This window comes from Pseudonaja textilis, chromosome 4 (genome assembly GCF_049901715.1).
Source record: "Pseudonaja textilis isolate UNSWEBS1 chromosome 4, rPseTex1.2, whole genome shotgun sequence".
NCBI classification, from domain to species: Eukaryota; Metazoa; Chordata; class Lepidosauria; order Squamata; family Elapidae; genus Pseudonaja; species Pseudonaja textilis.
This window is the reverse complement of record NC_141993.1, coordinates 30,565,786-30,593,433: the sequence shown is the minus strand read 5'-3', so window position 1 is coordinate 30,593,433 and position 27,648 is coordinate 30,565,786. Positions and strand designations below refer to the sequence as shown.

The window sequence follows — 27,648 nt, the reverse complement described above, 5'->3', positions numbered from 1 at the left end:
GTCTGCAGCAGCACCAGTCAGCTGAGAGGATAAAAAAGAGAAAAGCGCAGGGGCAGGTGGGAAGGCCGATCCTGCGCTTTTCTTTTCTTTCTCCTCTCAGCTGATTGTCGGAGGCTTTTTCTTCCTCCACTCAGCTGATAGTGGGAGGCTTTTTTTACTATCAGTTTATCTGAACCAATCTGAAATGGCAGCATACCACCACTGCTGGAGACAAATTCCTTCTGTGTCCAATCACGCAGCCAATAAACCTAGTCAGTTCTGTTCTGTTCTGTTCTGTTCTGTTCTGTTCTGTTCTGCTCTGCTCTGTTCTGCTCTGCTCTGCTCTGCTCTGCTCTATTCTATTCTCAGTTATGCTGATGAAGTATATATGGGGCAGCAGCAATTTGACCTAAGAGATTCTAAGAATTTTAAATCTCCTACCCTAACTTAAAATTTTCTGGAACCTGCAAGGTATGTAAAAGTGTTGTCTAAAGTTTAGGTTTACAAAGGAACCATCATATTCTGACCCAAGGACTCCAAACTCCAAAAAACCAGTATGCCATTGGTAGCATTCTTAGCAGGAATCCATGAAATGACAATGAAGATAAAGCATCACTAGATTTCTTGGAGTAAGATAGAATGGTTCATTTATTGATAAATTATTGCTGAAGAATATTGCCACTCTATGAGTGCTGTCCAAAATCCTGTCCGGTCTATTCATCTTTGGAAGTTGGATTTGTTTGTTGTTATGCATTGCAGATACTTGGTTGGTTGTCTAGAGGAGTATGTATAACAGTCAACTTCTAAAGATTAATAACCAGGTTGAGCCTAACTCATGGTGGGGCTGATACTTGCAAATATATAGGGACAGTGAAAGTTCTCCATATGATGAAACATTTCATTAAAATCAACATAATATGGAAAGCAGTCAACAAAATATTGTTTTGTTAGGGATATGTACATGGCAAGAGAGAGCCAGCTTGATGTAGTGGTTAAAGCCTCAGGCTATAAACAAGGGGAATGAGTTCTGGTACTGCTTTACGCACAAAATCAGCTAAGTAAACTCTGGCTAGTCACTTTCTCCCAGCCCAAGGAAGGATAGAATGGCAAACCACTTCTAAAAAGCCTTGCCAAGAAATTGGAAGGACTGTTCAGGCAGTTTCTGTGAATTGGATATGACTCAATGGAAGAAAAATATATATGACAGTTTCAGGCTTTATAAACACACACAGAGGGAAATGAGGAAATAGAGTGGTATGTGAATGTCATACTAATAGATTTCTGTTGCAGATTTCATAATAACTAATTTGTTCCTATGAATGTGATCCAGGAAGATAGCTTAAAATCCATTGATAATCATTGGTTGTTTGGGGACAAGTGGGGTGCGGTGGCTATATTCTCTCTCACACACATGAACACACAGTAGATAGAACTGTAATATCGATAATTTTTGATCCTTAGAAATGAGGTGGAAAAGAAAGAGTAGGCCATTTCTAGGGTTCTTGTGCAAATCTTCAAAAACTATAAAACTAATAAAGACAATAAAATGTATGACAAAGTGGAATCCCTTGCAAGCAAGAAAAATACTGTTAAGATATGAAGGGAAATGCTGAATTAAAAGAATCCTCTAACTTTGGTTAGAGAATAAGAAGAGCCTTTAAGTGATTTATTATAATGAAATTCAGGAGTGAATATAAAACATACTTCCTAATGAATAATGATAATTTCAGCCAATATAGTACAAAAAAGTCATTTCAATATTTTTTTTAGATGAAACATAACAACGGAGTACTATAAATTATTTCCATTAAAAGGTATAATACAATCAAAATATCCTAAATCACAGTAATTAAAATATTGGCAACAATCATTCTTATGCAGTAACCGATGAGTAATCCAGTTAAATGTTCATTCTTATTATGTCAATACAGGCTTAGGAACATATTTGTATCTTAATTGTCATATTTTTGCAAATGTATTCAAAAGCAGCTATTTTTTTTTCCAGTCAGGAAGCAGACTTGGAGCATTTTAGTTATTCATAAATATTGATTTGTGGGCCCTTAAAGCATGAAATGTCCCAGGTGACAGGAAGAACCAAACTAATAAAAAATGAATGGTGGTTGATTGAAAAGCTTCTTTCCTCTTAAAAAAGAAAGCTTCATAACCCAGCATTTTTCCCTCCAGTTGTTGCTGATAAAAGAACAAGTTGTGATTAATGGTACAATTCAGGGGCAATCATGGATGCAAGAGACAATGATATACAGATTACAAACAATAAATCAATAAATCCCTTTTGGGAAAAAGACGTCACATACAATGAATCCAGGGTGCCTGTGTTTCTATTACTGAATTTTGCACAATAACCCAATGCTACTGAAATGCATGATTCACCTTCAGCCCAAGCTATTGATCTTTATTTTGCCAAAAATCTAGTGGTATCTCCTTTACTCATTCTGCTTTGGTTCCGATTAAAAGACCCAGAAGGTTCTCATAAAATAAAGCATATGGAGAGGGGAATAATGATGTACTCCAAGTTCTAGTAAAGAGTTTGCTTCAAAATTGTTCCCATTCCCATTGCAGGTTGCGTACAAAAATTGCACACTGAATTTGAATAGTTTTGTTCTTGTGGATATAATTCTTCTAGAACTAAATAGAGACTATAGCTTGTGAAAAGCACCTATTTGTATGCAAAAGGCTGAGATTTAACCTCTGGTATCTCTAGATAGTGGGCTTCAAAAATCTCCAATCCAGTGGTGAGATTCAAAATTTTTACTACTGGTTCTGTGGGCATGACATGACTTGGTGGACGTGGCAGGCAAAGTGTACTGCAAAATCCCCATTCCCTGCCCACTCCAGGGGATGACACTGCAAAATCTCCATTCCCACCCGACTCCAGGGGAAAGATATTCCAAAGTCCCTTTCCCTCCCCACCCCACTAACCTGCTTTCCAGTTCCATTCTCCTGTGCAGGGCAACGAAAGAAGACCCAGCTGATCAGCTGGGACTCAGGAGGCAGAGAATAGATGGGGGTGGGGCCAGTCAGAGGTGTTATTTGCCGGTTCTCCGAACTACTCAAAATTTCCACTACCGGTTCTCCAGAACTGGTCGGAACCTGCTGAATATCTCTGCTCCAATCTGAAATCCTGTTGTCAATATGGGTCAATAGTACTAAGCTGTGTGGACAATTTTTAGTAAATGGTGAACTTGTGTTTTTTCCTTCTTTATGCAAGCTGATTTTAAGTGAAATTAAAGTCAGTTAAAATATAAATATTCCCCATGTTCTTAATAATTTTCCACTTCTATGAAATATTGCTGCTTGGGATATAACTCATAGAGATTCTAGGTGTTATCCTAAGCTCTGAGTGTGAAGATTGTGCATTCCAAGTATGTACAATATGTGTGTGCTGCTCTCTAAATGCGCATGGAGTAATGTGAATTTATTGATGCTTATACCTACTGTCACCTTATTTTCTTATTGATTCCCCCACTCGCCCATTACCTGCTATCCATCATGCCAAGTTAGGAAAAAGATGAAAAAGTGCTAAGGGGAGAGTTGGTAAGAATATATATATATATTTTTAAAAAACAAACAAACTACCATGGCTATCTACTGGAGTGGTTTTGCAAGGTCTGTCACAATGGATTTCATCACAGTATAGATGACAGCTTTGAGTAGCACTTGGTATTTATCCCTCTCCATCCAACAATCTGCACCTGGACACACATATAAACTCTCAGAATGATGTATCTAAAAAAGGAATATGCTTCCAAAACGGGTTACACTTGCTAAATAGAATAGTTTTTGAACAAGAGCTAAACTGAGGAACTTTTTAAAAATGCTTCATTGGGGGACATTTATATGAAATAGAAAACCAGGCAAAAAAGTTTTGTTTTTTATTAACTACCATGCCATTAGCTGAAGTTGTATAGTATATCTTTCCCCTTTTAGGAAAACAGGCAAGTGTTTAATTGTTTTTTAATGGACATTTTAAAAAACTCAGCAATTGATGGGAATTCTTCCCATCTAACATAGGTAGTAAAGTAGATTGCATTTCTGTCAGTCTATTTCCCTAACAGGACAAGAAAACACAGGTCAGTTCAAAAAAGGAATGACAACAATTAATATAATTGAGAACATCTGTAATGTATGGCAACAGACATAGGAATAACTATAGGAAGGGATCAGATAATTAGCAATCCCATTTTATTTAATTGTCCAGTTAGGGAGAATTAAATGAGCTTCTAATGGATTCAATTATTTTATTACAGTAACCAGATCATACCTGTAGAAAAACAGTCATACCAACTGATACACATTTAGTTTTGAGAGTTAATTTTTCTTTTTATTTATTTAAAACATTTATATAACCCCCCAGAGTCACACTGAGTTGGATAACCATACAAATGTTTTGAATAAATATACCATATTTTTCACTCCATAAGAGACACTCCCCGCTCTCCCAAAGTGGGTGGAAATGTCTGTGTGCCTTAGGGAGCGAATATGGTGAATAGCAGCCAGGCCAGGGCGCTGAGGTCCTTTTACAGTTCTGAACCCTGCCTCTTCTGTCTTGTCATTGCCTGCTTCTTCTGTCTCTTTTCCACAGGCAGAGCGGGCACATGAGATGACACCTAACTGTGGTCCTCTCAAGCTCCGGTTCAGACAGCTTCTGTATATACAGTTAATCCTCAACTCATGACCATTCATTTAGCAACCCAGGATCTCTCACAACCCCTGAGGCACCCCATGCTCCATACATAATGACTGTAGTGGGGGAGGACCAGGATTGCATGAGTGCCTTGTTTAACAACAGCAAAAACTTTAATGACTGGAATTCTGGGTTCAGTTGTGGTTATAAGTCGAGGAGTACCTGTATTAGGGAAGCTTCTTTGGATTTACCAAGGGGGGCACTTCCCAGACACCAATCTATTCTGTCTAGGTTTCAGGCATACACATCCAGACACAGTTGCTATGGAATCAAGGAGATAACAGTAGACAGGATTGTAAATCAGGATCTGCACAAAAGGGTCTTGCCTGAATAAATCTGTTTGAAGTCTACGCTGCCATAGAATGGTCCAAGATGTCAGAGCACCAAGTTGGATTGCCTGCCAATTCAATACTCAAGGATTTATAAGTAAACAAAGGAACAAGAATCACAAACTGGGTTTCAAATGGTTCTTTCCAACAAAGATTGAACACACAGCAGCTACATAAATCTTCCTGAACACAGCTTGCTGCATTTATTGTGGCCCTGCCATTTGCCTAGTGAGAAGCCTCATTGACTGCCATTGTTCTGCTTGCAGCTGCCTGTACTGTGTCAAAGTCTGATGCTGATGACCCTCATTGACTGACAACTCCAGCTGATGAGAAGATGCCTCTGATTGCTTGGCCTTCTTTGATGAATCATGGCTTGAAGATTCCAGAGGCTGACTATCCACTGACTGAGCTGGAGCAACATTGTCAGAACCAGAGTTTGAATCCAAATCCTGGTCCCTGACACACATCCATGAGAGAACTGAGTAAAGGCCCTTTTTTCTAACTGGAAGATCTTGTGGAAATGTCCATTTCCTGTACCTATCATCTGGAAAGCAGTACTGGTCCATCACATCTCCAAGACTCAAAATTCAGAATATTCCAATACTACTTCCCAAGACAGGAAATGAACGAGAAATGGACAGACCCATTGGGAATAGTTTGGCCCAATCCAAGCTAGATGTGTTGCATTGCTGAATCCAAGAAAGGCATTCTCCTCAGAAATAATTCTATAATTATTGCTGTGAGAAACAGACCTAAGAAAATCTCAACTTGATGTGCTGATATGTTGATATTCCTCTTTCCTGCTGATTTTTGGACTCCATCCTTTCCTTTCTACTCATTCCTCCTTGTCTCTATCCAGATACTCAGTCTGTAAAAGCTAATCAGGAAGCTCTGGGTGTGATTATATTGGCTGGACAAAAGTCTGGAATGCAAGGGCTCTGTAGATAGCTCTACTAAAGGATTAGCAGCGATGGATAGAAAAACAGTCATAGTGGAACATACAATTGTTGTATATTATGTGAGATGCTATCAAAGCAGCCCCAAATGCATCTATGGTTCAATTTCTTCCTGATGATATCACCTTTGAGTCTGAATTACTAATCATGAAATTCCAAACTTTAAATATCATAAATCCCTCTCAAAAGTGCTGCTTGTAATATTGGATTAAACCAAAAACTCCAAGTAGCACCTCTCCCCACAGAAAAATCCTTTATTCTACAATGATCTAGGAAATCACAAAAAAATGTGTTTCTCAGGTTCTACAAAATGTACCCAAACATCAAAAGGTACAGCAAAAGGAAATAAAGTATATTTCATTCTTATAAACTGATCATAATTTCCAGAATGGAATTCTAATTAACAATTAAACTCAATCTGAAACAATTTGAACCATACACGTAAAAATGTCAACGCCTTATCTCTAAAGCATGCATTTCTACCACATTAACCCACATGCTAACAATATTGTGGTCACAGTTTCTCTAGCAAAATATTTTGTTTGTCAACTTGCAAAAGTCTGCAGTAAACTTAAACTGGCACAGGATTAGGCAAGGTATCTACTAACAAGGTGCAGCTGCGTAATATACAAACAGATTCAGATGTCCCTATTGTTTAAGTCTAAAAGGGCAGGCTCTTTTACATTCCCAATGCATTATTTCAGTTGATATGCTGAAAGTCTTGTTTGAAACTGGTGCAGCTTTTTAACAAAGCAAGAGGTGGAGAGTATATTAAGATGCATAAGAAATTGAATGTGGTAGATTCCAATCTAAACTGAAAGGAAGGAGGAGCAACAGACAGCATCTGAAAGAACTGAAATTCAGACTCTACTAAATCCAATCATTAATTAATCTTACCCAATGTTGAGTTATTGTGCACTTCCAAACTCAGCATCATAGTTAAAACAATTAATGATGTGGAAACGAGTGTAACTTTGACTTTGGGTTTTACAGATTAGACTGATAGATCTCTATAGAAATGATTTGTTCATACTATTACGGAAAAGCAAAAAAGCTATGATTTGATATTAATGCCTTATTTTACTGTAACAGAGAGAGTAGGAAGTCAATGTTTCTTTTTCTTTCCCACCCTATCTTTCTTCACTTCACTTCCCCCCCTCCCCCCATCTTCTATTTACTTTTGTATTTTATAATACTCTATAACCTAATTTTAAAAAAATAAAGAGTTAAAACAATTGCAATGAGTGAAAATATACTAAAGTGTGTACTGCAAAATATGAGTGTAAACTGATGGATTAGCCCTGGAATTAGGAGAGGCCCATCCTGGTGAGAGTGGAAACATCCCAGGAAATTATGACACAGAGATATGCATGTGGTGCTGTGTGCCTGGCAGAGCAGAAAGTGACAAACAAATAAATGTTTAAGGTGGTCTGTCCACCTGATGTTCCATATAAGGTAAAGAATGTATGTTTAACCAATGAGATGGATTCATGCTATTTCTTTGTCTTCTTGCTTTGAACTGTATAAAAGTAAATGGAAAACACTGCTCTTGGTCTTGGTTCCTTTGAGGCCGGAACCCATCTATCTATCTATCTATCTATCTATCTATCTATCTATCTATCTATCTATCTATCTATTAAATTTAATTTATATTACCACCTATTTACCCATGGTGACTCGAGGTGGCTTACATAATGTAAAACCATATTTAAAACAAAAAATAAAAAAACAATAAAATCTAACAAAAAGAATCAAATAAATTAATAAAATACAATAGAACAAGATTTGGGAAAAAATAAAAATAAATAAAAAATCACTCTCCAACTCCCACCCACTGTCCCGACGACAGCAGATCACACTAGCCATTTGATGGGAGTATTCAATAAAAACACGCTAAAAGCTATTCCTCTTGTCTGATCATGCTTTACTGAATTTACCCAGTTTTGTAACTGATACACTGAAGCATAAATTAAGTGTACAGGTAGGCTTTGTTGTGCATCTAGTGCTTCAGCACTAGACTAAGACCCATTTTGGGGGACAACAAACTGGAATAAAACAAGCTAATCTATTCATCTATACACCATAAATACCTGTGAATAGAGAACTGCCTTACAAAGTGTTTGTAGTGATATTAGCAGTTTTATGCATTCATAAATTTATGAGGAACTAGAATATGGGAAATACTGAAATTAAGTTACAAATATTTAACTAAGAGTTACAATTTCTTGGAATTAGCATTATTTACTAGGAGGAAAATAAAAGAAGTAAGGCTATTCGTTTGATATTTCACTAAGCTTGTTGACCTTGAATGTGAGTTTGAACAATGCCTTTGTCTTATTTCCTTCAACTATCAATTTGATCTAAACAATGTTATATAATCAACATGTTCATAAGAGACACTGAAAACCAATTTAGAGAGCTATGTTGGGCAAACCCATAATTTAGTGTAGTATAATGCACAACAAAGCCTACCTGTACACTTAATTTATGCTTCAGTGTATCAGTTACAAAACTGGGTAAATTCAGTAAAGCATGATCAGACTTACATAAATGTGTCCTATGAACATACTCAAGACATTGCTACCAGCTTTTATATTAGGTGATATTGGTTTTATATTAGGTGATATTGGCTTTTTTCCCAGGTTTGACCAAAATGCACCAAAACAAGTGCATTGAGCCTCTTAAGCTGTCCTAAATTTTTCTACATGAGACAAAATATTTTAGCTTACACAAGTGTTTTGTTAGTATCTACTGAAATCTTTGATTGCTGACAGTTGAAAAGCCAAGCTATGATCTTCCATTGAAATAAAATAGTCCATCTGAATTTAAGATAATTACATCCTCTCTTGAATGAATGACTGAATTCTTTATTGGCCAAGTGTGATTAGACACACAAGGAATTTGTCTTGGTGCATATGCTCTCGGGGTGCATAAAAAGAAAAGATACATTCATCAAGAATCATAAGGTACAACAATTAACGATAGTCATAGGGTACAAATAAGCAATCAAATCATACTAGGAAACAGTCAATATAAATGGTAAGGATACAAGCAACAAAGTTACAGTCATACAGTCACAAGTGGCTGGGGATGGGTGATAGGAATGATGACTGATAGTAATAGTAATGCAGACTTAGTAAATAGTTGGACAGTGTTGAGGGAATTATTTGTTTAGCAGAGTGATGGCATTTGGGAAAAAATTGTTCTGCGTCTAGTTGTTCTGGTGAGCAGTGCTCTGTATGCAATTAAGGCAAACTAGTTTAAACGTTTGCAACATTCAGACAACTGCAAAAAAATAACAGGTGCTGTCTAGGAAACATGAATCAATTCAATTTTATATTGGAATCTGGCAAATTGAACATTTGAAGAATCACTAATTTTCACCCACCAGACTGCTACCTCCACATCTTGGGCCAGAGGAGGAAAAAAAGCTAAAATTATAGAAAAGGTAGTAAAGAGTTAAGATAATTCAGAGGAGCGGGGGAACCAATTTCAGTTTGTGTGTCTAAATGGCAGCTGGCTAGTTATAAAAGGTGAGCTGAAGACCAGAAAGACAAAAAAGGGATATGATAATATGATGACAGGTAAAAGGGAATTATGAGGAATCAAATAATTGCTCAGTCATCACAGAAACCATATAGATACAAATATATTCATTCCTGTACTGTGAAAACACATTTTAGTGCAGATGTGGCTTCTATCATACATCTGTTCTAATAAACAGAGGTATTCCTTTCCAGCTGACATTGTAAGAATGGAGAGTTTTAAAATGTTACTGCTCCGGTCTTATTTATTAAAAAAAGAAAAAAAATTCACTTCTTTGATTCCAAGGTCTAAAAGGGGGAAAAAAGGGTCCATTCTGGAATAGAATTTGTGAAAAAGAAACCTCCTCTGATCTTCAACTGATGCAAATCCTACAACAGTTGCTGCATAACCATGCTAGATTTAGTTCAATTGCAAAATGCTTCTGTTTAGCAGAGGGTTTTTTCATTACTGTACAACATAGGAAACAATTTGGTTGAAATGTATGCAAATACACAACATATGCTTTAGCGGGATAATCAGTATAGTGAAACATAAACACACCTGCTAATGTTTGATCCACCAAATTGGTTGCCATGAACGTCACAGCTGGTGATGAGATAGCCGCTACCCTGGTGACTTGAGCTGGCATCAGAGGACTCATGCGAGTCTCGAGTCTTGAAGCAATACCTGCATACAAAAGAGAACAGAAACGTTTGAGATATTCACTACGTAAAAGTGCAAAGATCCTGGGACTGAATTTGTTATCATAAATGTGAAATTTTATCAGAAACTAAATGTTAACTATTTAGTAATGGTAGTGAGCAAATATAACTAAGTGCAGAACAGGAAAATCAAAATACTATATATGGTACAACCTGCAATAAAATAATATAATACTTAATGCAAGGCATTTGCTAATGCAGGATGATTAACAGTGCACAACCAAAATATAAATCTCTAGTGAATCATGAGAAAGAAGGTTTTTCCAGTTTCATATCTTACATAAAGAAGCATTTTTAACTTGACTTCTTCAAATAAAATGAAATACAAAGGAGAATGGATTCCAGGAAGTTAAGTGGGAAAAGCCCTATACTGTAAAGGGTCATTTTAACATGAGGAAAAACTTATCACACAATCAAGCTGAGCACACAGGAAAAATGAATTGGAATTGAGTTGTTCAAATAGGCCAGTTGGTCTTTTATGCATGGCCTGAAAAGTCAGCATTAGAAATTTAAATGCATACAACTTCTAAAGATTCAGCCAAAATTAAGGTAGAAAAGAAAAGAAAAGAAAAGAAAAGAAAAGAAAAGAAAAGAAAAGAAAAGAAAAGAAAAGAAAAGAAAAGAAAAGAAAAGAAATAGGAGTATATCCAGACAGAACTAGGAGCAAACTCTTCTGGATATGAACTAGTGCAAGGACATCATAGTTGGAAAAGCCTACCAATCAATTATTAGCATAATCCAGGTATGACTTCTTTAAGTGTGAACTAATGTTCTATCTGTTTTTGAAATAAACAAGATATGAAAAATTAATGGCAATTTTAGTGGTTTTATCAATGAAAGGCTATTAGCAAAGTATGACTGAATATTGTACAGATGTTTAATCTAAATATATTAGAAAAACATAGTTTGATTATATATGAATACTTAGCACATCCTTAGCAATTCTTCCTTGAATCTGTAGGCAAATGTTGCTTCCCTTGTACAGACAAGCACATGTGGCAGAGACTATGTCATAGGGTGGACTCAACAAGTCCTTTTCAACATTTGGTTACACTTTGCTGCAGTTCCATTCAGAATACAGATGAAGCAAGCTGGCTTTTGAAATGGAACCTCCTGAACTCTCTGTTCAATCCTTTTCCTTTATCTTAGGTAAACATAAGGATGAGCCAGACTTCCTGTTTCTGATTTGCTTTTCAAGCCTTTGCATATCCACAGAAAGACTCTGACCTAGCTCATGTACTTTCTGCTTTTCTAATCAACACTCTCTGCATGCACATTTTTCATTTAGCACTTGAAAAAGCTAAGGTGACAAAAGCCAGCAAATACACTTAGGCTACTTTTGTTAGCTGCGTTTCCCCTGCTCTCCTTCCCTCCCTCAACCATCATAATGTAGAACTATCATCAGCCTGCATATGATTTCTACTGTAATGCGCTGTTTTTCCTCTCCTCTCTCCTTCTCCTTCTTAAAAAAGAGGAGCACAGAATACTGGCTTTCACTGTAAAGATAAAATTGTGCATTCATTTCTCTAGTAGTATCTTTGGTACACATGTATTTACATTTCGTACTATAAGTTGCAAAAATTTGAAAATTCTAAATTTTCTAGAATTCAGGAGTTGCAGTATCCCTACATATTCTTATGTAATATAGTTTTCATCATTTCCTAAACTCAAATTAGACTACATCAAATCATAATCCTTAGCAATAGGTGGCTTTTGTACCAGCAAGTAATATACCTCTCCTTGATTTCAGTTCCAGTGCTGGGTCATTAAGATTAATGTGTTTCTGAACATTCTCCTGTTGTCTACAGGACAAGAGAGGAGAGGAAAGGAGATGATGGGGAGAAGACAGGGAGAGGATAGGGAGAGGGAAGGGAGAGGGAAGGGAAAGGAGGGGAGAGAGGAAGGGAGAGGAGGTTGGTTGGTTTTCATGGGTCTCATGGGTTTTTTGCTCTTTTGTGATAATGTGAACCACTGTTATCTTTAGAAGATTGATTCCAATTGGTTTTGAAGCCAGCAATGGGAGTAAAACTTCTCATTTTATTAGGCTAATATGTTAGGCAATTGTCCAGTTTTGATGCTATACATTGTGCAAGTTGTGTTCTTAGAAATGGGGGGAATTACTTCTATTTAAGTAGATCTCTGTGCTCCTGCCATGGGAATAAGAATCAGGAGGGAAAAACACTTCATCTTAATTTCTGAATATCAAGATACAGAAGCAGAAAGTGAAATAGGAGATCTCACAGGGTGCCCTTTCTGAATTCAGCATCTGAGTGATCCAAAAGAAGGGGAAAGGATGAAAATTCTTTCCTCAAGCTGATGAGAAATGATTCCATCCCAAAGTCTGGATACTTCATTGTTATGTCTCCTCTTGGAAATTCAAACGAACAAACATAAAGCAGCCATTTCACAATCAAATCAAACTGAAGGGAGTAACAAGATAACGGCTGGCAGAAACTGTTAGGACTCCCCTTCGAAATTCAAACAAACAGAGAGCTCTTTGCTATAACGTCCTCATTCAAAATAGACATTTTGTTTCTGGCAAAAGGCACCAGCTCAGCTGTGTCCTTTTATACCCATTAAGGCAACGTGCTAATTAACTGGCTTGCCCTTCAGATTAACGTTTCCTGGTTCTGACGTCAATCCATGATCTAACAGTCATCAGAGTCAAAACTCCCAACAGGACCGATCCTTCCAATCACAACACTATCCCCCACCGCAGGGCCCTTCCCCCGAGTCTGATGATTAACTTGACGATGTTTCGTTGACAACCCCACTCTGTCTCCCACAGCCAATGGAGGCGTCGCTCGTTCCAATTGTCTCAGGTGGTTTACACATTGGAGACTTGGAAAAGAAATACCGTTCTGCGACCAAGCCACCAACGGATTGTGCAAACGCAACCAGGACATTCTGAGCACCAAAGGGAGATGAAGGTTCGAGGTGATATAAAAACTTATCGCCTCCTCATGATCCCCAATGATCATAAGCACTGGCTGGGTGGCGAAACGAATGGGCCCAGACTTGAGCTCACGCCCATCCACGGTTTCCACCTTAATGGGTGGATGTACAGCAACCAATGGGATCCCATAGTGTGTAGCAAAAGCTCGGTCCATAAAGCTGGTTGTAGCCCCTGAGTCCACCAACGCAACAGCGGGAATTCCCTCCTTCTGTGACTGTAGAAAAATTTGAGTGTCCAAAAGTAAATGCCGAGGAGGGCCAGGATTTACTTCAGCAATTTGAGGTGGGGATGTGAAATGTGTCCGACCTAGGGTTTCCCTGAGGTCAGGTCTACCCTGTTTTCCTGACGAGCCAAGAGTGGTTTCAGGTACGGATCTGCGGGTCCCTCTCCGTTTGCAGGAATTAACAAAATGTCCCAGACCCCCGCAATAAAGGCACAAGCCTTCCTGGAACCTTCTCGAACGTTCTCACACCGTTAAGTGAGGGCGGAGTGCGCCTAACTCCATCGGCTCCTCAACATTAACCGTGGGTTGGAAAACTCTCGGTGGTGTGGGTTGTGCACGAGAAAACGAAGATGGTTCCATACCGAGCCGTTTGCATCCACGTTGCTGTAAACGAGCTTCAATTCGTAAGCACTGAACTATCAATGCATCCAAAGTCAAAGCCCTCTCTGCATGGACCAGCTCATCTTTGATGGCATCAGACAAGCCTTCCTGGAATGCAGCCATATGAGCCGGTTCATTCCAGTTAGAGTCCAAACACAGCAAACAAAATTCTGCAACGTATTCCTGCAGGGAACGTTTCCCCTGATTAATGTCCCATAACCGTCTGTCCACAGTTTGTATCTTAATTGGGTTCTCAAACATCACTCTCATTTGTTGAAGAAAACCCTGGAAATCATTCAACAATGGGCTATCTTGAACTAACAAGGGAGTAGCCCAATTAGCAGCCTGCCCAGATAAAAGGCTAAGAATAAATCCTGTCTTAGCCCGATCATTTGGAAAGTTTTCAGGCCTCAAGGACATAAATAATTGACACTGCCCCAGAAATGCCGGAAACATGTCCATTTGTCCTGAAAATTTCTCCGGCATGGATACTGGGCTTTTCCTCACAGGAGGGGCAGGGGGAACAGCAGCAGGGCTTGGTAAGCTGGAAACATAATTCAGCAATTGTGTTACCTGATTCTGAAGCGTCACATTGCTTTGCAGTAGCTGATTAATTTGTTGTTGTTGCTGCTCTACCAAACGCTGCAGTTGATTTGAATCCATCTTGCTTTAAAGATGGTTTGTTTAGGCCAGGAACAATAATGTTATGTCTCCTCTTGGAAATTCAAACGAACAAACATAAAGCAGCCGTTTCACAATCAAATCAAACTGAAGGGAGTAACAAGATAACGGCTGGCAGAAACTGTTAGGACTCCCCTTCGAAATTCAAACAAACAGAGAGCTCTTTGCTATAACGTCCTCATTCAAAATAGTCATTTTGTTCCTGGCGAAAGGCACCAGCTCAGCTGTGTCCTTTTATACCCATTAAGGCAACGTGCTAATTAACTGGCTTGCCCTTCAGATTAACGTTTCCTGGTTCTGACGTCAATCCACGATCTAACAGTCATCAGAGTCAAAACTCCCAACAGGACCGATCCTTCCAATCACAACACTTCATCATTATTTGTTTTCGCATAGTTAAGTCCAGTATTTATTGTTATTTGTCACAATTCAATCTATTTTTTCCTTACATGACAAGATAGCAACAAAATTAGGTGATCAATCAATATAATGTTGGGATTCAGATGTTCAAAAAAAAAAAAAGAATAGAGTGAGAGCAAGGTCTTAATTCCACTTAAAAGACTCGGATAGTACAGACCAAATTTTACTTCCACCCTAAACCAAAAATGAAGCTGTTCTTTCTGAAGCAGTCTGTTTAATTGATATAATTTACATCACTTCCATCTATTTGTCATATGTCAATAATGTCGAATCTATCAAATCAAACCAGCAATTACATAATTATGCAGATGGAATGTATTCTATAAAATATATGAATTCAGACGAAATGGAGATTTGATTTTGATGGACATTTCTCCTCCTACTGGTCCATTAAAGGTTTACTATAGAGATGGCCCTCCATTAATTATGGTTCCATCATCTTTCTTGGTTTCCTCTATTAGCTGTTTGTAAATATGGAGCCGACTTTTTCATATACTAAGAGCTTTTACATATCTATGGGGTTTTTTTGCTGTTGTTTTTGGGGGATTTTTCCACAATTCTGTTTGGGGAATAACATTTTGTAATGTTTTCTATGTATGGAGAATAGGCTTTGATGCATACAGAAAATACATTTTTTCCATCATTTTCTTTTAATAAATTGTTGCCACAGTTCACAAATAATGAGGCTGAATAAGAAGGAAGTATACCATTTTAATGCTATTTCACACTTTAAAAATGTTTTTATCTTTTATAACTGTCAGAATGAAAAAATATAAAGCTCACGAAAAGCTACAAAAATGAAGAAAGGAAAACAAAGAGGTTGTTGATAAAAGCTAGCAAGCTATAAAACCATCTATAATCAGTCTGTGATTGGGGTGATGGAGACTTACATGAAAAGAAGCTGATGCCTAAGAGAAGATGTATATTTATAGGCAATTTAACAGGATAAATCTATGACTCTGTTATAGCATTCTGCTGTGTGTTCATCTAGATTAAATCTGTATTTTTCTGAGAGTAACAAACTAGAAGACAAGCATCAAGAATAACAAAAAGATCATGAACCGCCATTTTTACTATTATTATCATTAGCATTTTCACCAGAATAAATCGTATTGTCCTCTCTTGCCATGTTACACTTTTACCATGTTACAAGGATACTTGAGATTAATGCATACGTATATGCAAAATAAAGATTACTAGGCAATCAGCAAACAACAACAACACATGTTTCTCGGTGTCTGTGATCCTCTGAACAGAAAGGCAGAAATCTACACTTAAGCCAAAGAGCTATCAGTGGACGGGAGTTTAAAAATCAATACCAGTCCAATAATAGTTAACATGTGTGGATTTTGCTTTTTAAAATAATTTTTCTAGTGACTCAAAATAAATTTCTATAGAGTGCACAAAAGGAAGCAGGTGACAGAAGGTGACAGATAATAATGTGGGTAAAACTTGATTAGTAAAGATGTCATAGCAAAATTATGTTATTGGGATGGATGGATGGATGGATGGATGGATGGATGGATGGATGGAGTTCTGTGCCCTTAGCAAGCATTAAAAGAAAAGCAACTATTTTTTTACTAACAACTGCAATTATGCAAAACTTTCACTGCATTCCTAGTAGCAGAGAAATCAGTAAAGAGAAGTATCATATCTGCCTGTGCAATGAATAAGAAGTGCAGGTATGGGCTTTGCATGCCAAGCACAGCAGAGGAAATGGGAAAGAAAAAACATGACCTACTGATTCAATTGCAGAGATGCAAAGAGAGGTGCTGAAACATTCTGCATAAGAGATGTTATTATATCTCCTGTTAGTCAGAATCAAAGGTAAAGCATTGATCATTGCCACTGTGACTGCTCTCTCTGTTGCTGCACAAGTGATTCTCCAGAGATAATTGGGCAGCGTAAAAAGAGTATGAAAGAGAATTTTGCCTCTGTAATTCTACAGGTCCAAGTTAAGGGTTCTTGTTTGTTCTGAGTGATATTAGGGATGGGGCAGGAAAGCTGGAAGAGGACACACCATTGGCAAAGCAAGCTGAGCCAATGATTCATTCCTAGATGGGGCAGATTCTCATTTAGACTTAGACTAACCTTCAAATTTTTTTTCCACTGGTTTTGTGGCATGGCTTGGTGGGCATGCATGCATGCATGCTGAGGGTTTGCTATTGACCTTCTCCTGCAATCCCGCACTCTCTATGTGTGTTAAACAGCTGACATGTGTCAATCCGCTGGGCTGCACAAAGCAGCTGAGCTTCAAAACCAGGAAATAAAGGTTAGTATAGAGCTGGGGCGGGCAGGTGGGCCCAGCAGCCGATTCGTCAGAGCGAACTGCTTCGCTCACAGAAGATCCTGGGAGCTACTGGTTCACCTGAACGGGGACAAACCGGTAGAATACCACCCCTGATATACACTAATCGGCATACATTAAAATGAAATTTCATTGCATACAGCTCTCAAAGGGTCTCCAACTTTAATATAAACATAAACATGACAAGATAAATAAATACAAAATTATGCATATACTCATATATACTGTATTAAAAGGAGAAACAGCACAATCTAATTCAGATGTATAAATGTACATGGTGGGAAAAACGAATTTTGTGAGTTTACCCGATGGATGGCATAGGGAAAAAAGCTGTTAAGAATCTGGTAGTCCTGCTAGAAATACTTTAAAATCTAGTCCCACAGGAGAGAAACAGAAACACACCATGAAGTGGATGTGTGGTGTCCCTAACAATGCTTTGAGCTTTAACCACATAATGCTGATAATATCCTGAATAACAGGAAGTGGGCTGCCTATAATCTTCTCGGCTGTCCTTACCACTTTCTGAATTGACTTTCTCTCTACGGCACTGCATCCACCAAACCAAACAGTGATGCAGTTTGTTAGAACGGTCTCAATCATGCCTCTGTAAAAAGTGGCCAGGACAGAAAGAGAAAGAGGTGCTCTCCTCATCCGATTCAGGAAATGCAGATGCTGGTTTGCAAGCTTCAATAAGGATGATGTGTGAAGAGCCCAGTTCAGTATTTAAGCTTCTCTAAAAGGACTTCTGAAGCCTACCTCCCAGATGGAGCAGAAACCCACAACAAGGATCTGATATATTGGATTTGGTAGTTTCAAAATAAGAATAACCAAAATAAATATGGAGTAAAGGCACCAAACCATGGCAGATCCAGCACCTTCATGTCAAAACCTTCAAAGGCTGTAGGAAACAATATGATAGCATTGAGGTTGATAAACTACTGAGTTGCTCTGGTGACTTCAAATGTGACCTCTTAACATTTGTTCTAACCAGGAACTACATGAGTAGAAACAGAAGCATCTTTGCTTTGTTGAATGTCACAGCTTTTTAACATAGGTTTGTATTGTCTCTTAATGAAAAGCAATACCGTTGTTTTTCTTTTTTTGAGTGATTTATTTCCATCCCTTCAGTTCGGCAGTGTTCAGCTACTGTGACATTTACAGAGGGATCCAGTTTGGCTGAGGGGGAAAAATAGCTGGGTCAACAAGCACAAAGAGTGTATAAATCAGCCTCTGATTTAGTGGGGCTGACATTTACACTGAGAGACGACATGGATAAATTCATATCCTAAAGTTCAATGGAGTTGAGGACCCTGAGTTCATTTTTGCTTGTGAGTGACTTCATTTTTGTAAGAATTTGCCTTGTTAGAGTACCATTGCTACTGAATTTAATTTGCATGGTGTGTTCTCATGTAGTATTATAATTAGTACAATACATCATATCATTTTATCAGAAGAAAAGTCAGACCACAGAGACAAGGAAGGAATACTATTATTTTCATGAGTGATATATAACTCATTGAGATTTATTTAAAGATTCCATAAATAATAGGCCTCTCCCCAAAAGGATTCAAATTCACAGTGGAAACTATGGTTCCTGAGCTATTGTTTACAATAATACTTGTTAACACGAAGCCACCAACAAAACAACAGCAACACAACAACATAACAGAACAAAGGAAACCAGTTCAATTTCCCTACTTATTCTATGCTTGCATTTTATTTTCTGGCTTCAATACAAAATATTCATAATTACAAAACAGCCTTATCCCTATTATGCTCCTTTTTAAAATGAATTTTATACCTAATTTGCATTATTGTGTTAGACATAATGTTGATTAGTATCAGAAAGATACTTGGCAATGAGAAAAATGCATTGAATTGTTTGTTTACATTTAAATTAATTTATTTTTGTTTTTAATACATTGTAAATATTATAAGCTGCTCAGGGTTTCCAGAAATGGAACAGCATATATGTTGTGAACAAACAAAGAAATAAAATGAAGGTTGTATTTATTCAGATAAATTAAAAATATGTTGTTCTCACAAACCAAAAATTTAAATTCTCCAAAGAACAGAATGTTTGCTTTTCCATAACCTTTGACATCAAGTAAACTTTAGCAATAACAGCATTTATTATCATTTTAAAGCAACTTGCTTTTTTTAAAAAAACAAACAAACCAATAATTAATATTATTTTAATATTCATTGCTTCAAACCATTCATTTCTTCAAATTAATCTTGTATGCATAATTAACTGATTTGGATGAATTCAGAACACTGAATTAATTATACGAATCAAATTAATAGATTGATTCGATTCATCAGTGAAGCATGTCTGCCCAAATCAGTTCAGTTCTGCTGGGAAGCTTTCCTAGCATCATAACACATATTATAATCATCTGAACTAGCCAAATGAACTGCAGTTAAGTCCAATTTGAAAAATTGGTCCCAATATATTCAGCTATCCAAATCAAATTTGACTGAATTTCTAAATTATTTGAACATTTAAACTGGATTGATTTTCCAAATTACTTCAAATGTCTCATTTAAATTGATCCCAATTTGCCCATCTCCAGTCCAAACATTTATATCATTTTTTTAAAAAAAGCTTTTACTTAGTTTAGCAGGAGACATGAAACCTTTCTTAGAAGAAAAGAAATATTTAATCACTGCTGTGCTACAAATGATGGGAAATATGATTATTGTTATTATTAGTATGAGTATTAAACATCAAATTGTGTTTGGATTTGATACAGAGAAACATAATAGCCCATTAGAAAAAATAAATAAATCTTCAGAAATTTAAGAGATAAATCTAAATGACAATTTAATGTTTACTCTTAATTTTTTTCATAATATTTAAATTATTGTGTGTAGATTATTTAAACTCTCTCTGTGTGTGTGTGTGTCAAACTCGGATTGTCATGGCAACATCACATGATATATTGGGACTTTTTTCCCCTTCACTCAACTGGGCATGGGCTTGGCCAATGCATGATGCATCTGGCCCATGGGCCGTGAGTTTGACAGCCCTGATTTAAACCCAGGCATCTCAAAACTGCTAAATATTCAGAAACAGTAAAAGTAACCTAGGAGTGGAAACAGGCCAAATAAATTTGTATGATAAATATGGAAAGGGATCACATGAGTTATAATATCACATGACATGACATGAGTTATCTAATTTCTAATCTATCATTGATTTAAAACATGTATAGGAAACTGACTCAAGAAAGCCCTCTGCCAAGATTTGAAAGCGAGAATGACAGAGCTGTCCATATAATTTTGGATAGGACATGGCAAGAGACCTGGGTTTGTATCCATTTTGCTGGGCATCCAAACAATTTGAAGTTTGGTTTTGAAAAAAGAGGAACAGTCTAGAACAGACTAACATATTAGAAGGCACATTCTCGTCGGAAGGGTAACAGACTTCTTTACATGTATGCACTATGGAATTTGGGTTGTTATTCCTGGTCATGTGTAAACATTCTTCTCATTGCTTCTTCCTTGGAAAGAACTATCTTGCATGGGACCAAAGCTTATTGAGTATGTGCTCTATCTTGCAGGTCCTGCCATTGTTTGCTTAATATTCAAAAGTAAAAACAGGCAAGGGTATTATTTTTAGGAGGAGACAATCAATTCGGCTGGTGAGTATGAAAAACCACAGAGTATGCCTCTTTCCTATTCATCTTATGATTCTTGACTCTTAACGAATGTATCTTTTCTTTTATGTACACTGAGAGCATGTGCACCAAGACAACATCCTTATGTGTCCAATCACACTTGGCCAATAAAGAATTCTATAAACAAACAAACAAACAATTAAATAATTCTATTGATAGTTAATCTATCAGTGAGAAGAACCACTGTTTGCAGCCTTCCTAAAGCTAAAGAACACAATGCTACTACAGGATAGCATTCTCCATAGCTAGATGTTTTATTATAAGCAAAGCACTGGCTGTTCTGAGAGCCGAGCAAACAACTGGAACATCTGGTTCAACTACAAGCAATTGGAATTGGGAATTTGGTCATTAAATGAAGCAGCCATTAGGTGAAACTGTGACTGTACTTATGATCTCACTTTACCTTTCCTTTTGCTTTAAAGACCTACAAAATCATAAAAGCAGGGACTATTTACAGTTATCATCATCATCATCATCATCATCATCATCATGTCTTCTACAGAGCACATTTGCAGTTATGGTGGTGATAAAAAATAACTTTGTTGTAATTTATGCATGTATGACCTAAATAAATATTTTTATAAATCTTTATGTTTATGTAGTAGAACTATGCAGTCTGTCAAAGTTCTGCTAAAGGGATATTTTTGTGGTTATTATATTCAGATACTCTGTACATCATCCATCATATGTTTACAACCTTCTGCTCTTTTCAATTGTTGTTTATATTACCAGAAAATCTGCTGACTTTATTGTGCCTCGGCTGCATACACATTTGGGCATGTGTTAATTCATAAATCAGATAATAATGAAGGAATTAGCTCTAGGTTGCTTCTCTCCTTGATTAGTTTCCATCCATTGCTTCTTGTCTTGCCCTCTGGTGCTTTGGAGAATAATCCAGCTAATGTATTGTATTACTTTAGGAAACAAGCATGCTCGCATCAAAAGGAATAGACTACAATTGAATAACAGAGTTGGAAGGCACATTGGATGTCTTCTAGTCCAATCCCCTGCCTAGGCAGGAAACCTGTCAGTATATTCATGAACTAGAATAGAGCTTGGTAACAAGGTCATCCAATGAATAGGCATAGCAACTAAATCAGCCAATGAAGATAGGCTGGAAACTGAAACTAAAAGAAACCTAAGCATGAAACTGTGTTAAGCTCTGCAACTCTGCAGCTATGTTGAGCTCTAAGTCTGTCTATTGAAGATGAAACTAACTTGCTTGCTTGTTGAAGACTGGAGCTCTCCTCTGAACTTGCAACATGTTTCTGTTTGAGTTTGCTCCATGTTGGAGAAATCTACAACTGGTTTGTAAAATCTACTTATGTTTACAATGATGTTAAATGAAGCATCAGCCATCTGTGTTTATTTTTCTGACGCTGAATTATCAGTGCAAAACTCTAATAAAATTCTACACCTCTTCAGGCAAATGGTTATCCATCTTTTTAAAAACTTCCAGTGTTGGAGCATTCACAACTACTGGAGGCAAGTTGTTCCACTGATTATTGTTCTAACTGTTAGGAAATTTCTCCTTAGTTCTAAGTTGCTTCTCTCCTGGATTAGTTTCCACCCATTGCTTCTTGTTCTGCCCTCGGATGCTTTGGAGAATAGCGTGACCCCCTCTTCTTTGTGGCAGCCTCTGAGATATTGGAATATTGCTATCATGTCTCCCCTAGTCCTTCTTTTTCATTAGACTAGACATACCCAGTTCCTGCAACCGTTCTTCATATGTTTTAGCCTCCAGTCTCCTAATCTTCTTTTTTGCTCTTCTCTATACTCTTTCTAGAGTCTCAACATCTTTCCAAATTTAAATGCAGTATTCCAAGTGTGGCCTTACCAAGGACATAGCTTTATCATTCACATTCGGGGAAGGGTTTTAAATGGTTGACTAGTCTACAGGAGCTTGATTTAAATAATGCTAAAACTATAATAGCTGGATTCACGCATTGTACAATCCCCCTCCTCCAATAAGCAAGATATAATTATGACTTAGAACAGCGAAAGGCAGTCAGTGGCATTCTAATTGTTGAATGTTACATCCTGACATCCATAAGGATGGTCAGACATGAGAAGACATGCTTGGAATTCAGCAACATATGCAATGCCGCAAACTCATTACCCCCTGTTCACAGCAATTTGCAAACCAATGTAATAAGGATATGTGGGTGAATTTCTTGGGGACAAAAACTGTAATATTTGGAAGGTACTACTTGCAGTCTTTGGCATTGCCAGTTAAAGTATCCATTAGACATTCATTTGGAATACACCCCTTAAAAATTATAGAAACTAAAGTGTATTGAGTTGGTCTAAACAGGTTTCCTTTAATGGAGAGTCAAAGAATAAAATTCATTCTAGGCTTCGAGGATGCAATATTTCTATTTATTCAGCACTAAGATTTACCGAGTTCAACAGATCTTATTTCCAGGTGAGTTTGTAATGGGGAGAAGCTTAATAAAGGAACCCAGAAGATCCAAAAGATATAAGGACTAAAGTAACAGCATCTCTTTTCTTCCTGTTTATTTTGTTCTTCTTTCAACTGGAATATTTTTTCTCACCCAATAGCAATGATTTCTATTGCTAGCATTGTCTACTATTAACTAAGGAGCAATTATGACCACAATTTAGCCCCACATTCCTGTTTTTAAGTGAGACATTTGTTAAATGAATTTTGCCCCATTTTACAACCTTTCTTGCTCCATTTGTTAAGTGAATCATTGCAGTTGATAAATTAGTAACACAGTTGTTAAATGAATCTGGCTTCCCAATTGACTTTGCTTGTCAGAAGATCGCAAAAGGGGTTCACGTGGCCTTGGGACACATCAATGTTCATAAATATGAACCAGTGGCCAAGCATCTGAATGCTGATCATAGATCATGGGGATGCTGCAAATGTTGTAACTGAAAAACTGTCATAAGACGCATTTTTCAGTGCCATTGTAGCTTTGAATTGTCACTAAATGAACTATTGTAACTACTGTAGATCATGGACCTTGGGTATGTCTTTCTCTCCTCCTCTTCAACATCTGGATACTGATCTCTAAATCAGGGGTCTCCAAACTTGGCAACTTAAAGACTTGTGGACTTCAACTCCCAGAATTCTCCAACTATTCTGGAAGTTGAAATCCACAAGTCTTCAAGTTGCTAAGTATGAAGACCTCTGATCTAAGTGAAGAAGTTGTAAAAATATACATGACCACTATATGACAACAAAATCCCTTTGCTGCTATTGATTGCTTGTTCACAGTTTTGCAGCAAAATAAGTCCTATAAATAATAACTATGCTAGTCTAAGTCACCATCCTAAAGATTATATTATTATTTGAGTTAATTGGGGCTTGAATCTTTTGCCTTTTTACTTTGAGAAACTATGAGCATAAGACAGGTGTTTGTTTTTCTATGCTGTGTTGTGATTAAATCCATGTTTTTACATGGAGTGTGACAAGATTAAAAATATGTTTTATTTCAGCAATGTCTAAATGCTGCTCCTATTTATGTATTCGAAAGCTTTTGAAGTTTGGTGGCCATTTCTGATGCAATTAGTTTCACTGACACTCAGCTGGATAAACCAGGATAGATAAAGGTTAAATTGCTGCTCAAACAATAGAACAATAAATAATGGTTACTTCTATGTCGGCAACATGTGGCTCTAGAGCTGCATGCGGCTCTTTGGGCCCTATCCTGCAGCTCCCTATTGGATGATCTCACACTGGCTAGTGCCACTTCTTACCTTCCCCTCTCACTCACTCTTCGCCTGAAAAGGAAAGGGCGATAGTGGTGGATGGAGACTCATTCCGTATTCCAGGGTGGGAGCAAAGTGCTCCTCTACTTGCCTCTTCTTCTGGCCCTTGTTGGTGCTGCGTGCCCTTCAGCTGCTGGGGGAGATGCACGACTTTTCTCCACCCTGAGACATTGGCTGGGCCAGCTGCAGCCAATGTTCCATGTCATAATGGGCTCCAGGAGGAGAGGGAAAGGCTGCCTTCCCCATTGTGAAGCACACTAAATTTAAGTGTGTTGTTTGAGGCTCTGCAAGAGCTGTGAGCAACCATGGAGGGAACGAGAGCAACAGCGTCAGCCGGTGTTGTTCTGACCTAGGCTTCCCAAGATCATGAAGCAGACTCCTTGTCCCGATAAACACTTTTATTTAGGTTAAAGTGAATTCCTCTCCAGCAAAATCCCAGCCAACAGTCTTTAAAGAGATTTCACAACTACAGACCTTTACCAGGCTTGGAGAGTTGCCAGGTTGATATCTTTCAAATGCCACACTGTAGCAGCAATTACTTGGCAAGAAATCAGGAACAGATCTTCACCCTAATGAATTGAACTAATTGTCTCCTGCAAACATCACTCCCCTTTCGCTCGTCTTTATTTCCTATGCGAGGGGCCATTCACCATCCACCTGAGCCTTTACTCCTGAATTGGCCCTTGTTCCGTAACTGTTCCTTTCTCCTAGCAGCTCTGTGCATGGGCACACTGGGAACTGGCTCTAGCTGTTCTTCTTCCCCACTGATCTCCAACTCCAAAGGCAGCTGATAACTGTCAGATGGCCCTGGCTCCATCTCTGCCTCCAACACAGAGCACTCATCAGAGCCTTCCCCAGATTCCAGGACTGGCCCAAACTCTTGCAGAGCCTTGCGCAGCACACTTAAATTTAGTGTGCTTCACAATGGGAGAGACTGTGTCCCCTCCTCCTCCTCCTGGATCCCACAATGTGGAATGCCGGCTGCAGCCAGCCCAGCCCAGGACAGAGAGGACAGAGACAGGAGAGAGAAAGAGAAAGAGAAAAGAGAGAGAGAGAGAGAGAGATTAGAGGGGGAGAGAGCGAGAGACCTGTTTCCTCGAGGAAAAAAAAATACCAGGAGCCACAAAACCTGGTGGCTGGGTTGGGTCATGTGACTGGGTGGGAATGAGTGACATTGAGTTGGCCATGCCCACCCAGGTTTTGTGGCTTCTAGTGTTTTCTTTTCTCTGGGAAATGGGTCCAAATGGCTCTTTGACAGTTTAAGGTTGTAGACCCCTCTTCTAGGGAATCTTGTTTGTAAAACATATTGGAAGCAACCTTCAAAATTTCAAAATGTTGGAAGCAACCTTTAACCTTCAAACAAATCAAGCCTCTTTTAGCAAATTAACTTAGATTTCTGTTACTCTGTTTACCTACTTTACAGAGTCAGAGTTCTATATTTCCAATTATTCTGTCAAAAGTACAGTAATTGGTTCTCAAATCAGGTAATTTATAAACAAATAAAAATGAGACAGTGCTTTAACCAATTTAGCCTTTGCACTGAAATCAGTTATGTTATATTACCCACAACATGAAAAGTTCAAGGTTTTTCCTTATGAGATAAATATCTATTTTTCATAATTATTATTTGGTACTTAAGTCAAGATCAGTAATTGGTCAATCTGTCATTTCTTTCTCCCCACCACCACTGCTACGTTTTTTTAAAAATTTCAACTTCTTTCCTTCTCATGAGAATGTGGATAAGATCCAATCAAAATTTGCACAGCCCAAATTCAAAAGGAATAACTATTTTCAGCATACTACTCTACCTACCATTTGGCTGTTTAAGATGAAGACATAAGTGGAAGTTCTGCTGCAGAAATATGGCTGAATGATATGGATTAAAGTAAAACATGTAAGGGCTTAGGTACTCAAAGACCTTTGTCTGGATGATTGGTTCCTTTCCTTCTGATTTTTAACACACTCAATGTTGGAAATTTTAGATGGCATTTGTTCTGTTTGTTCAAAAATTGGACAAGTTCTTTTCAACGATAAACTATATCCCTTCCTTGCAAAGCTGGGAACCATTTCTGGAGAACCTCTGAATGCCTGCACTGAGAGTAATGACAATTTTGACCCCAGATAGTCCATACCTTTGTCATATCATAGACTTATCAAAAGAAGAATTTTCTAGACCTGTCCACCCAAAAAAACCTTGGGACTATGGGATTCCAGGAGAACAATTCCATTATGGAAGTCCCTGCAAAATCCTAGCTGCCAATGAACGCACCACTCTAACACTTATTAGCTGCAGGCACAAACTGAACCATGCACCCCATTAGACTCATTTCAGAGGCTCCTTTTACAATTCGTTTGTTTATCATGTTTGTATAACCTTAATTAGGAAACTAGTAAATACATATAGTATTTTGAATAGTAGACCACCATTTTTTAAATGCAAGCTACCTAGGGCCATTGATGGAGAAGGATATTTATAAATATTGAATGAATGAATGAATGAATGGCTGCATGCATGAATGAATGAATAAGGCACAGTCACCATTAAAAAAAGGTTATAAAAATTATGATCATATTATGCATCTTGTAAAGAGTGAGAAGTCCAAATGAAGGAGCTTTTTTTTAAAAAAAAAAAAAAAACCTCAGTAGAATTGCATTACAGATGCCCCAAATATTCAAAAATGTTCCCAGTTACCGGTAGTCCTCAACTTACAAGAATTCATTTCGTGACCATTCAAAGTTACAATGGCATTGAAAAATGTGACTTTTTCACCGTTGCAGCATCCCCGTGGTCACAAAATCAAAATTCAGAAGCTTGACAGTTGGTTCATATATATGACTGTTGTTATGCCCTGGGGTCATGTGATCAGTTTTTGTGAGCTTTTTACAAGCAAAGTCAATGTGGGAAGCCAGATTCACTTAACAACCATGTTACTAACTTAACAACTGCAATGATTCACTTAACAACTGTGGAAAGAAAGGTCATAAAATGTGGGGAAGCTCACCTAACAAAATGTCACCTAGCAATAGATTTTGGGCTCGATT

The 27,648-nt window shown here is 37.7% G+C and overlaps 1 protein-coding gene across 3 annotated transcripts in view; it reads right to left on the bottom strand.

The window, feature by feature from the left end:
• The window catches only part of TCERG1L (transcription elongation regulator 1 like), a 177,945-nt gene that overhangs the window by 55,542 nt on the left and 94,755 nt on the right, over positions 1-27,648 (bottom strand). For all 3 annotated transcript variants that reach the window (XM_026710607.2, XM_087932519.1, XM_087932520.1), the window contains exon 5: positions 10,056-10,181. In XM_026710607.2, coding sequence (XP_026566392.1) covers positions 10,056-10,181 — 126 coding nt within the window. The remainder of the gene's footprint in view (positions 1-10,055; positions 10,182-27,648) is intronic.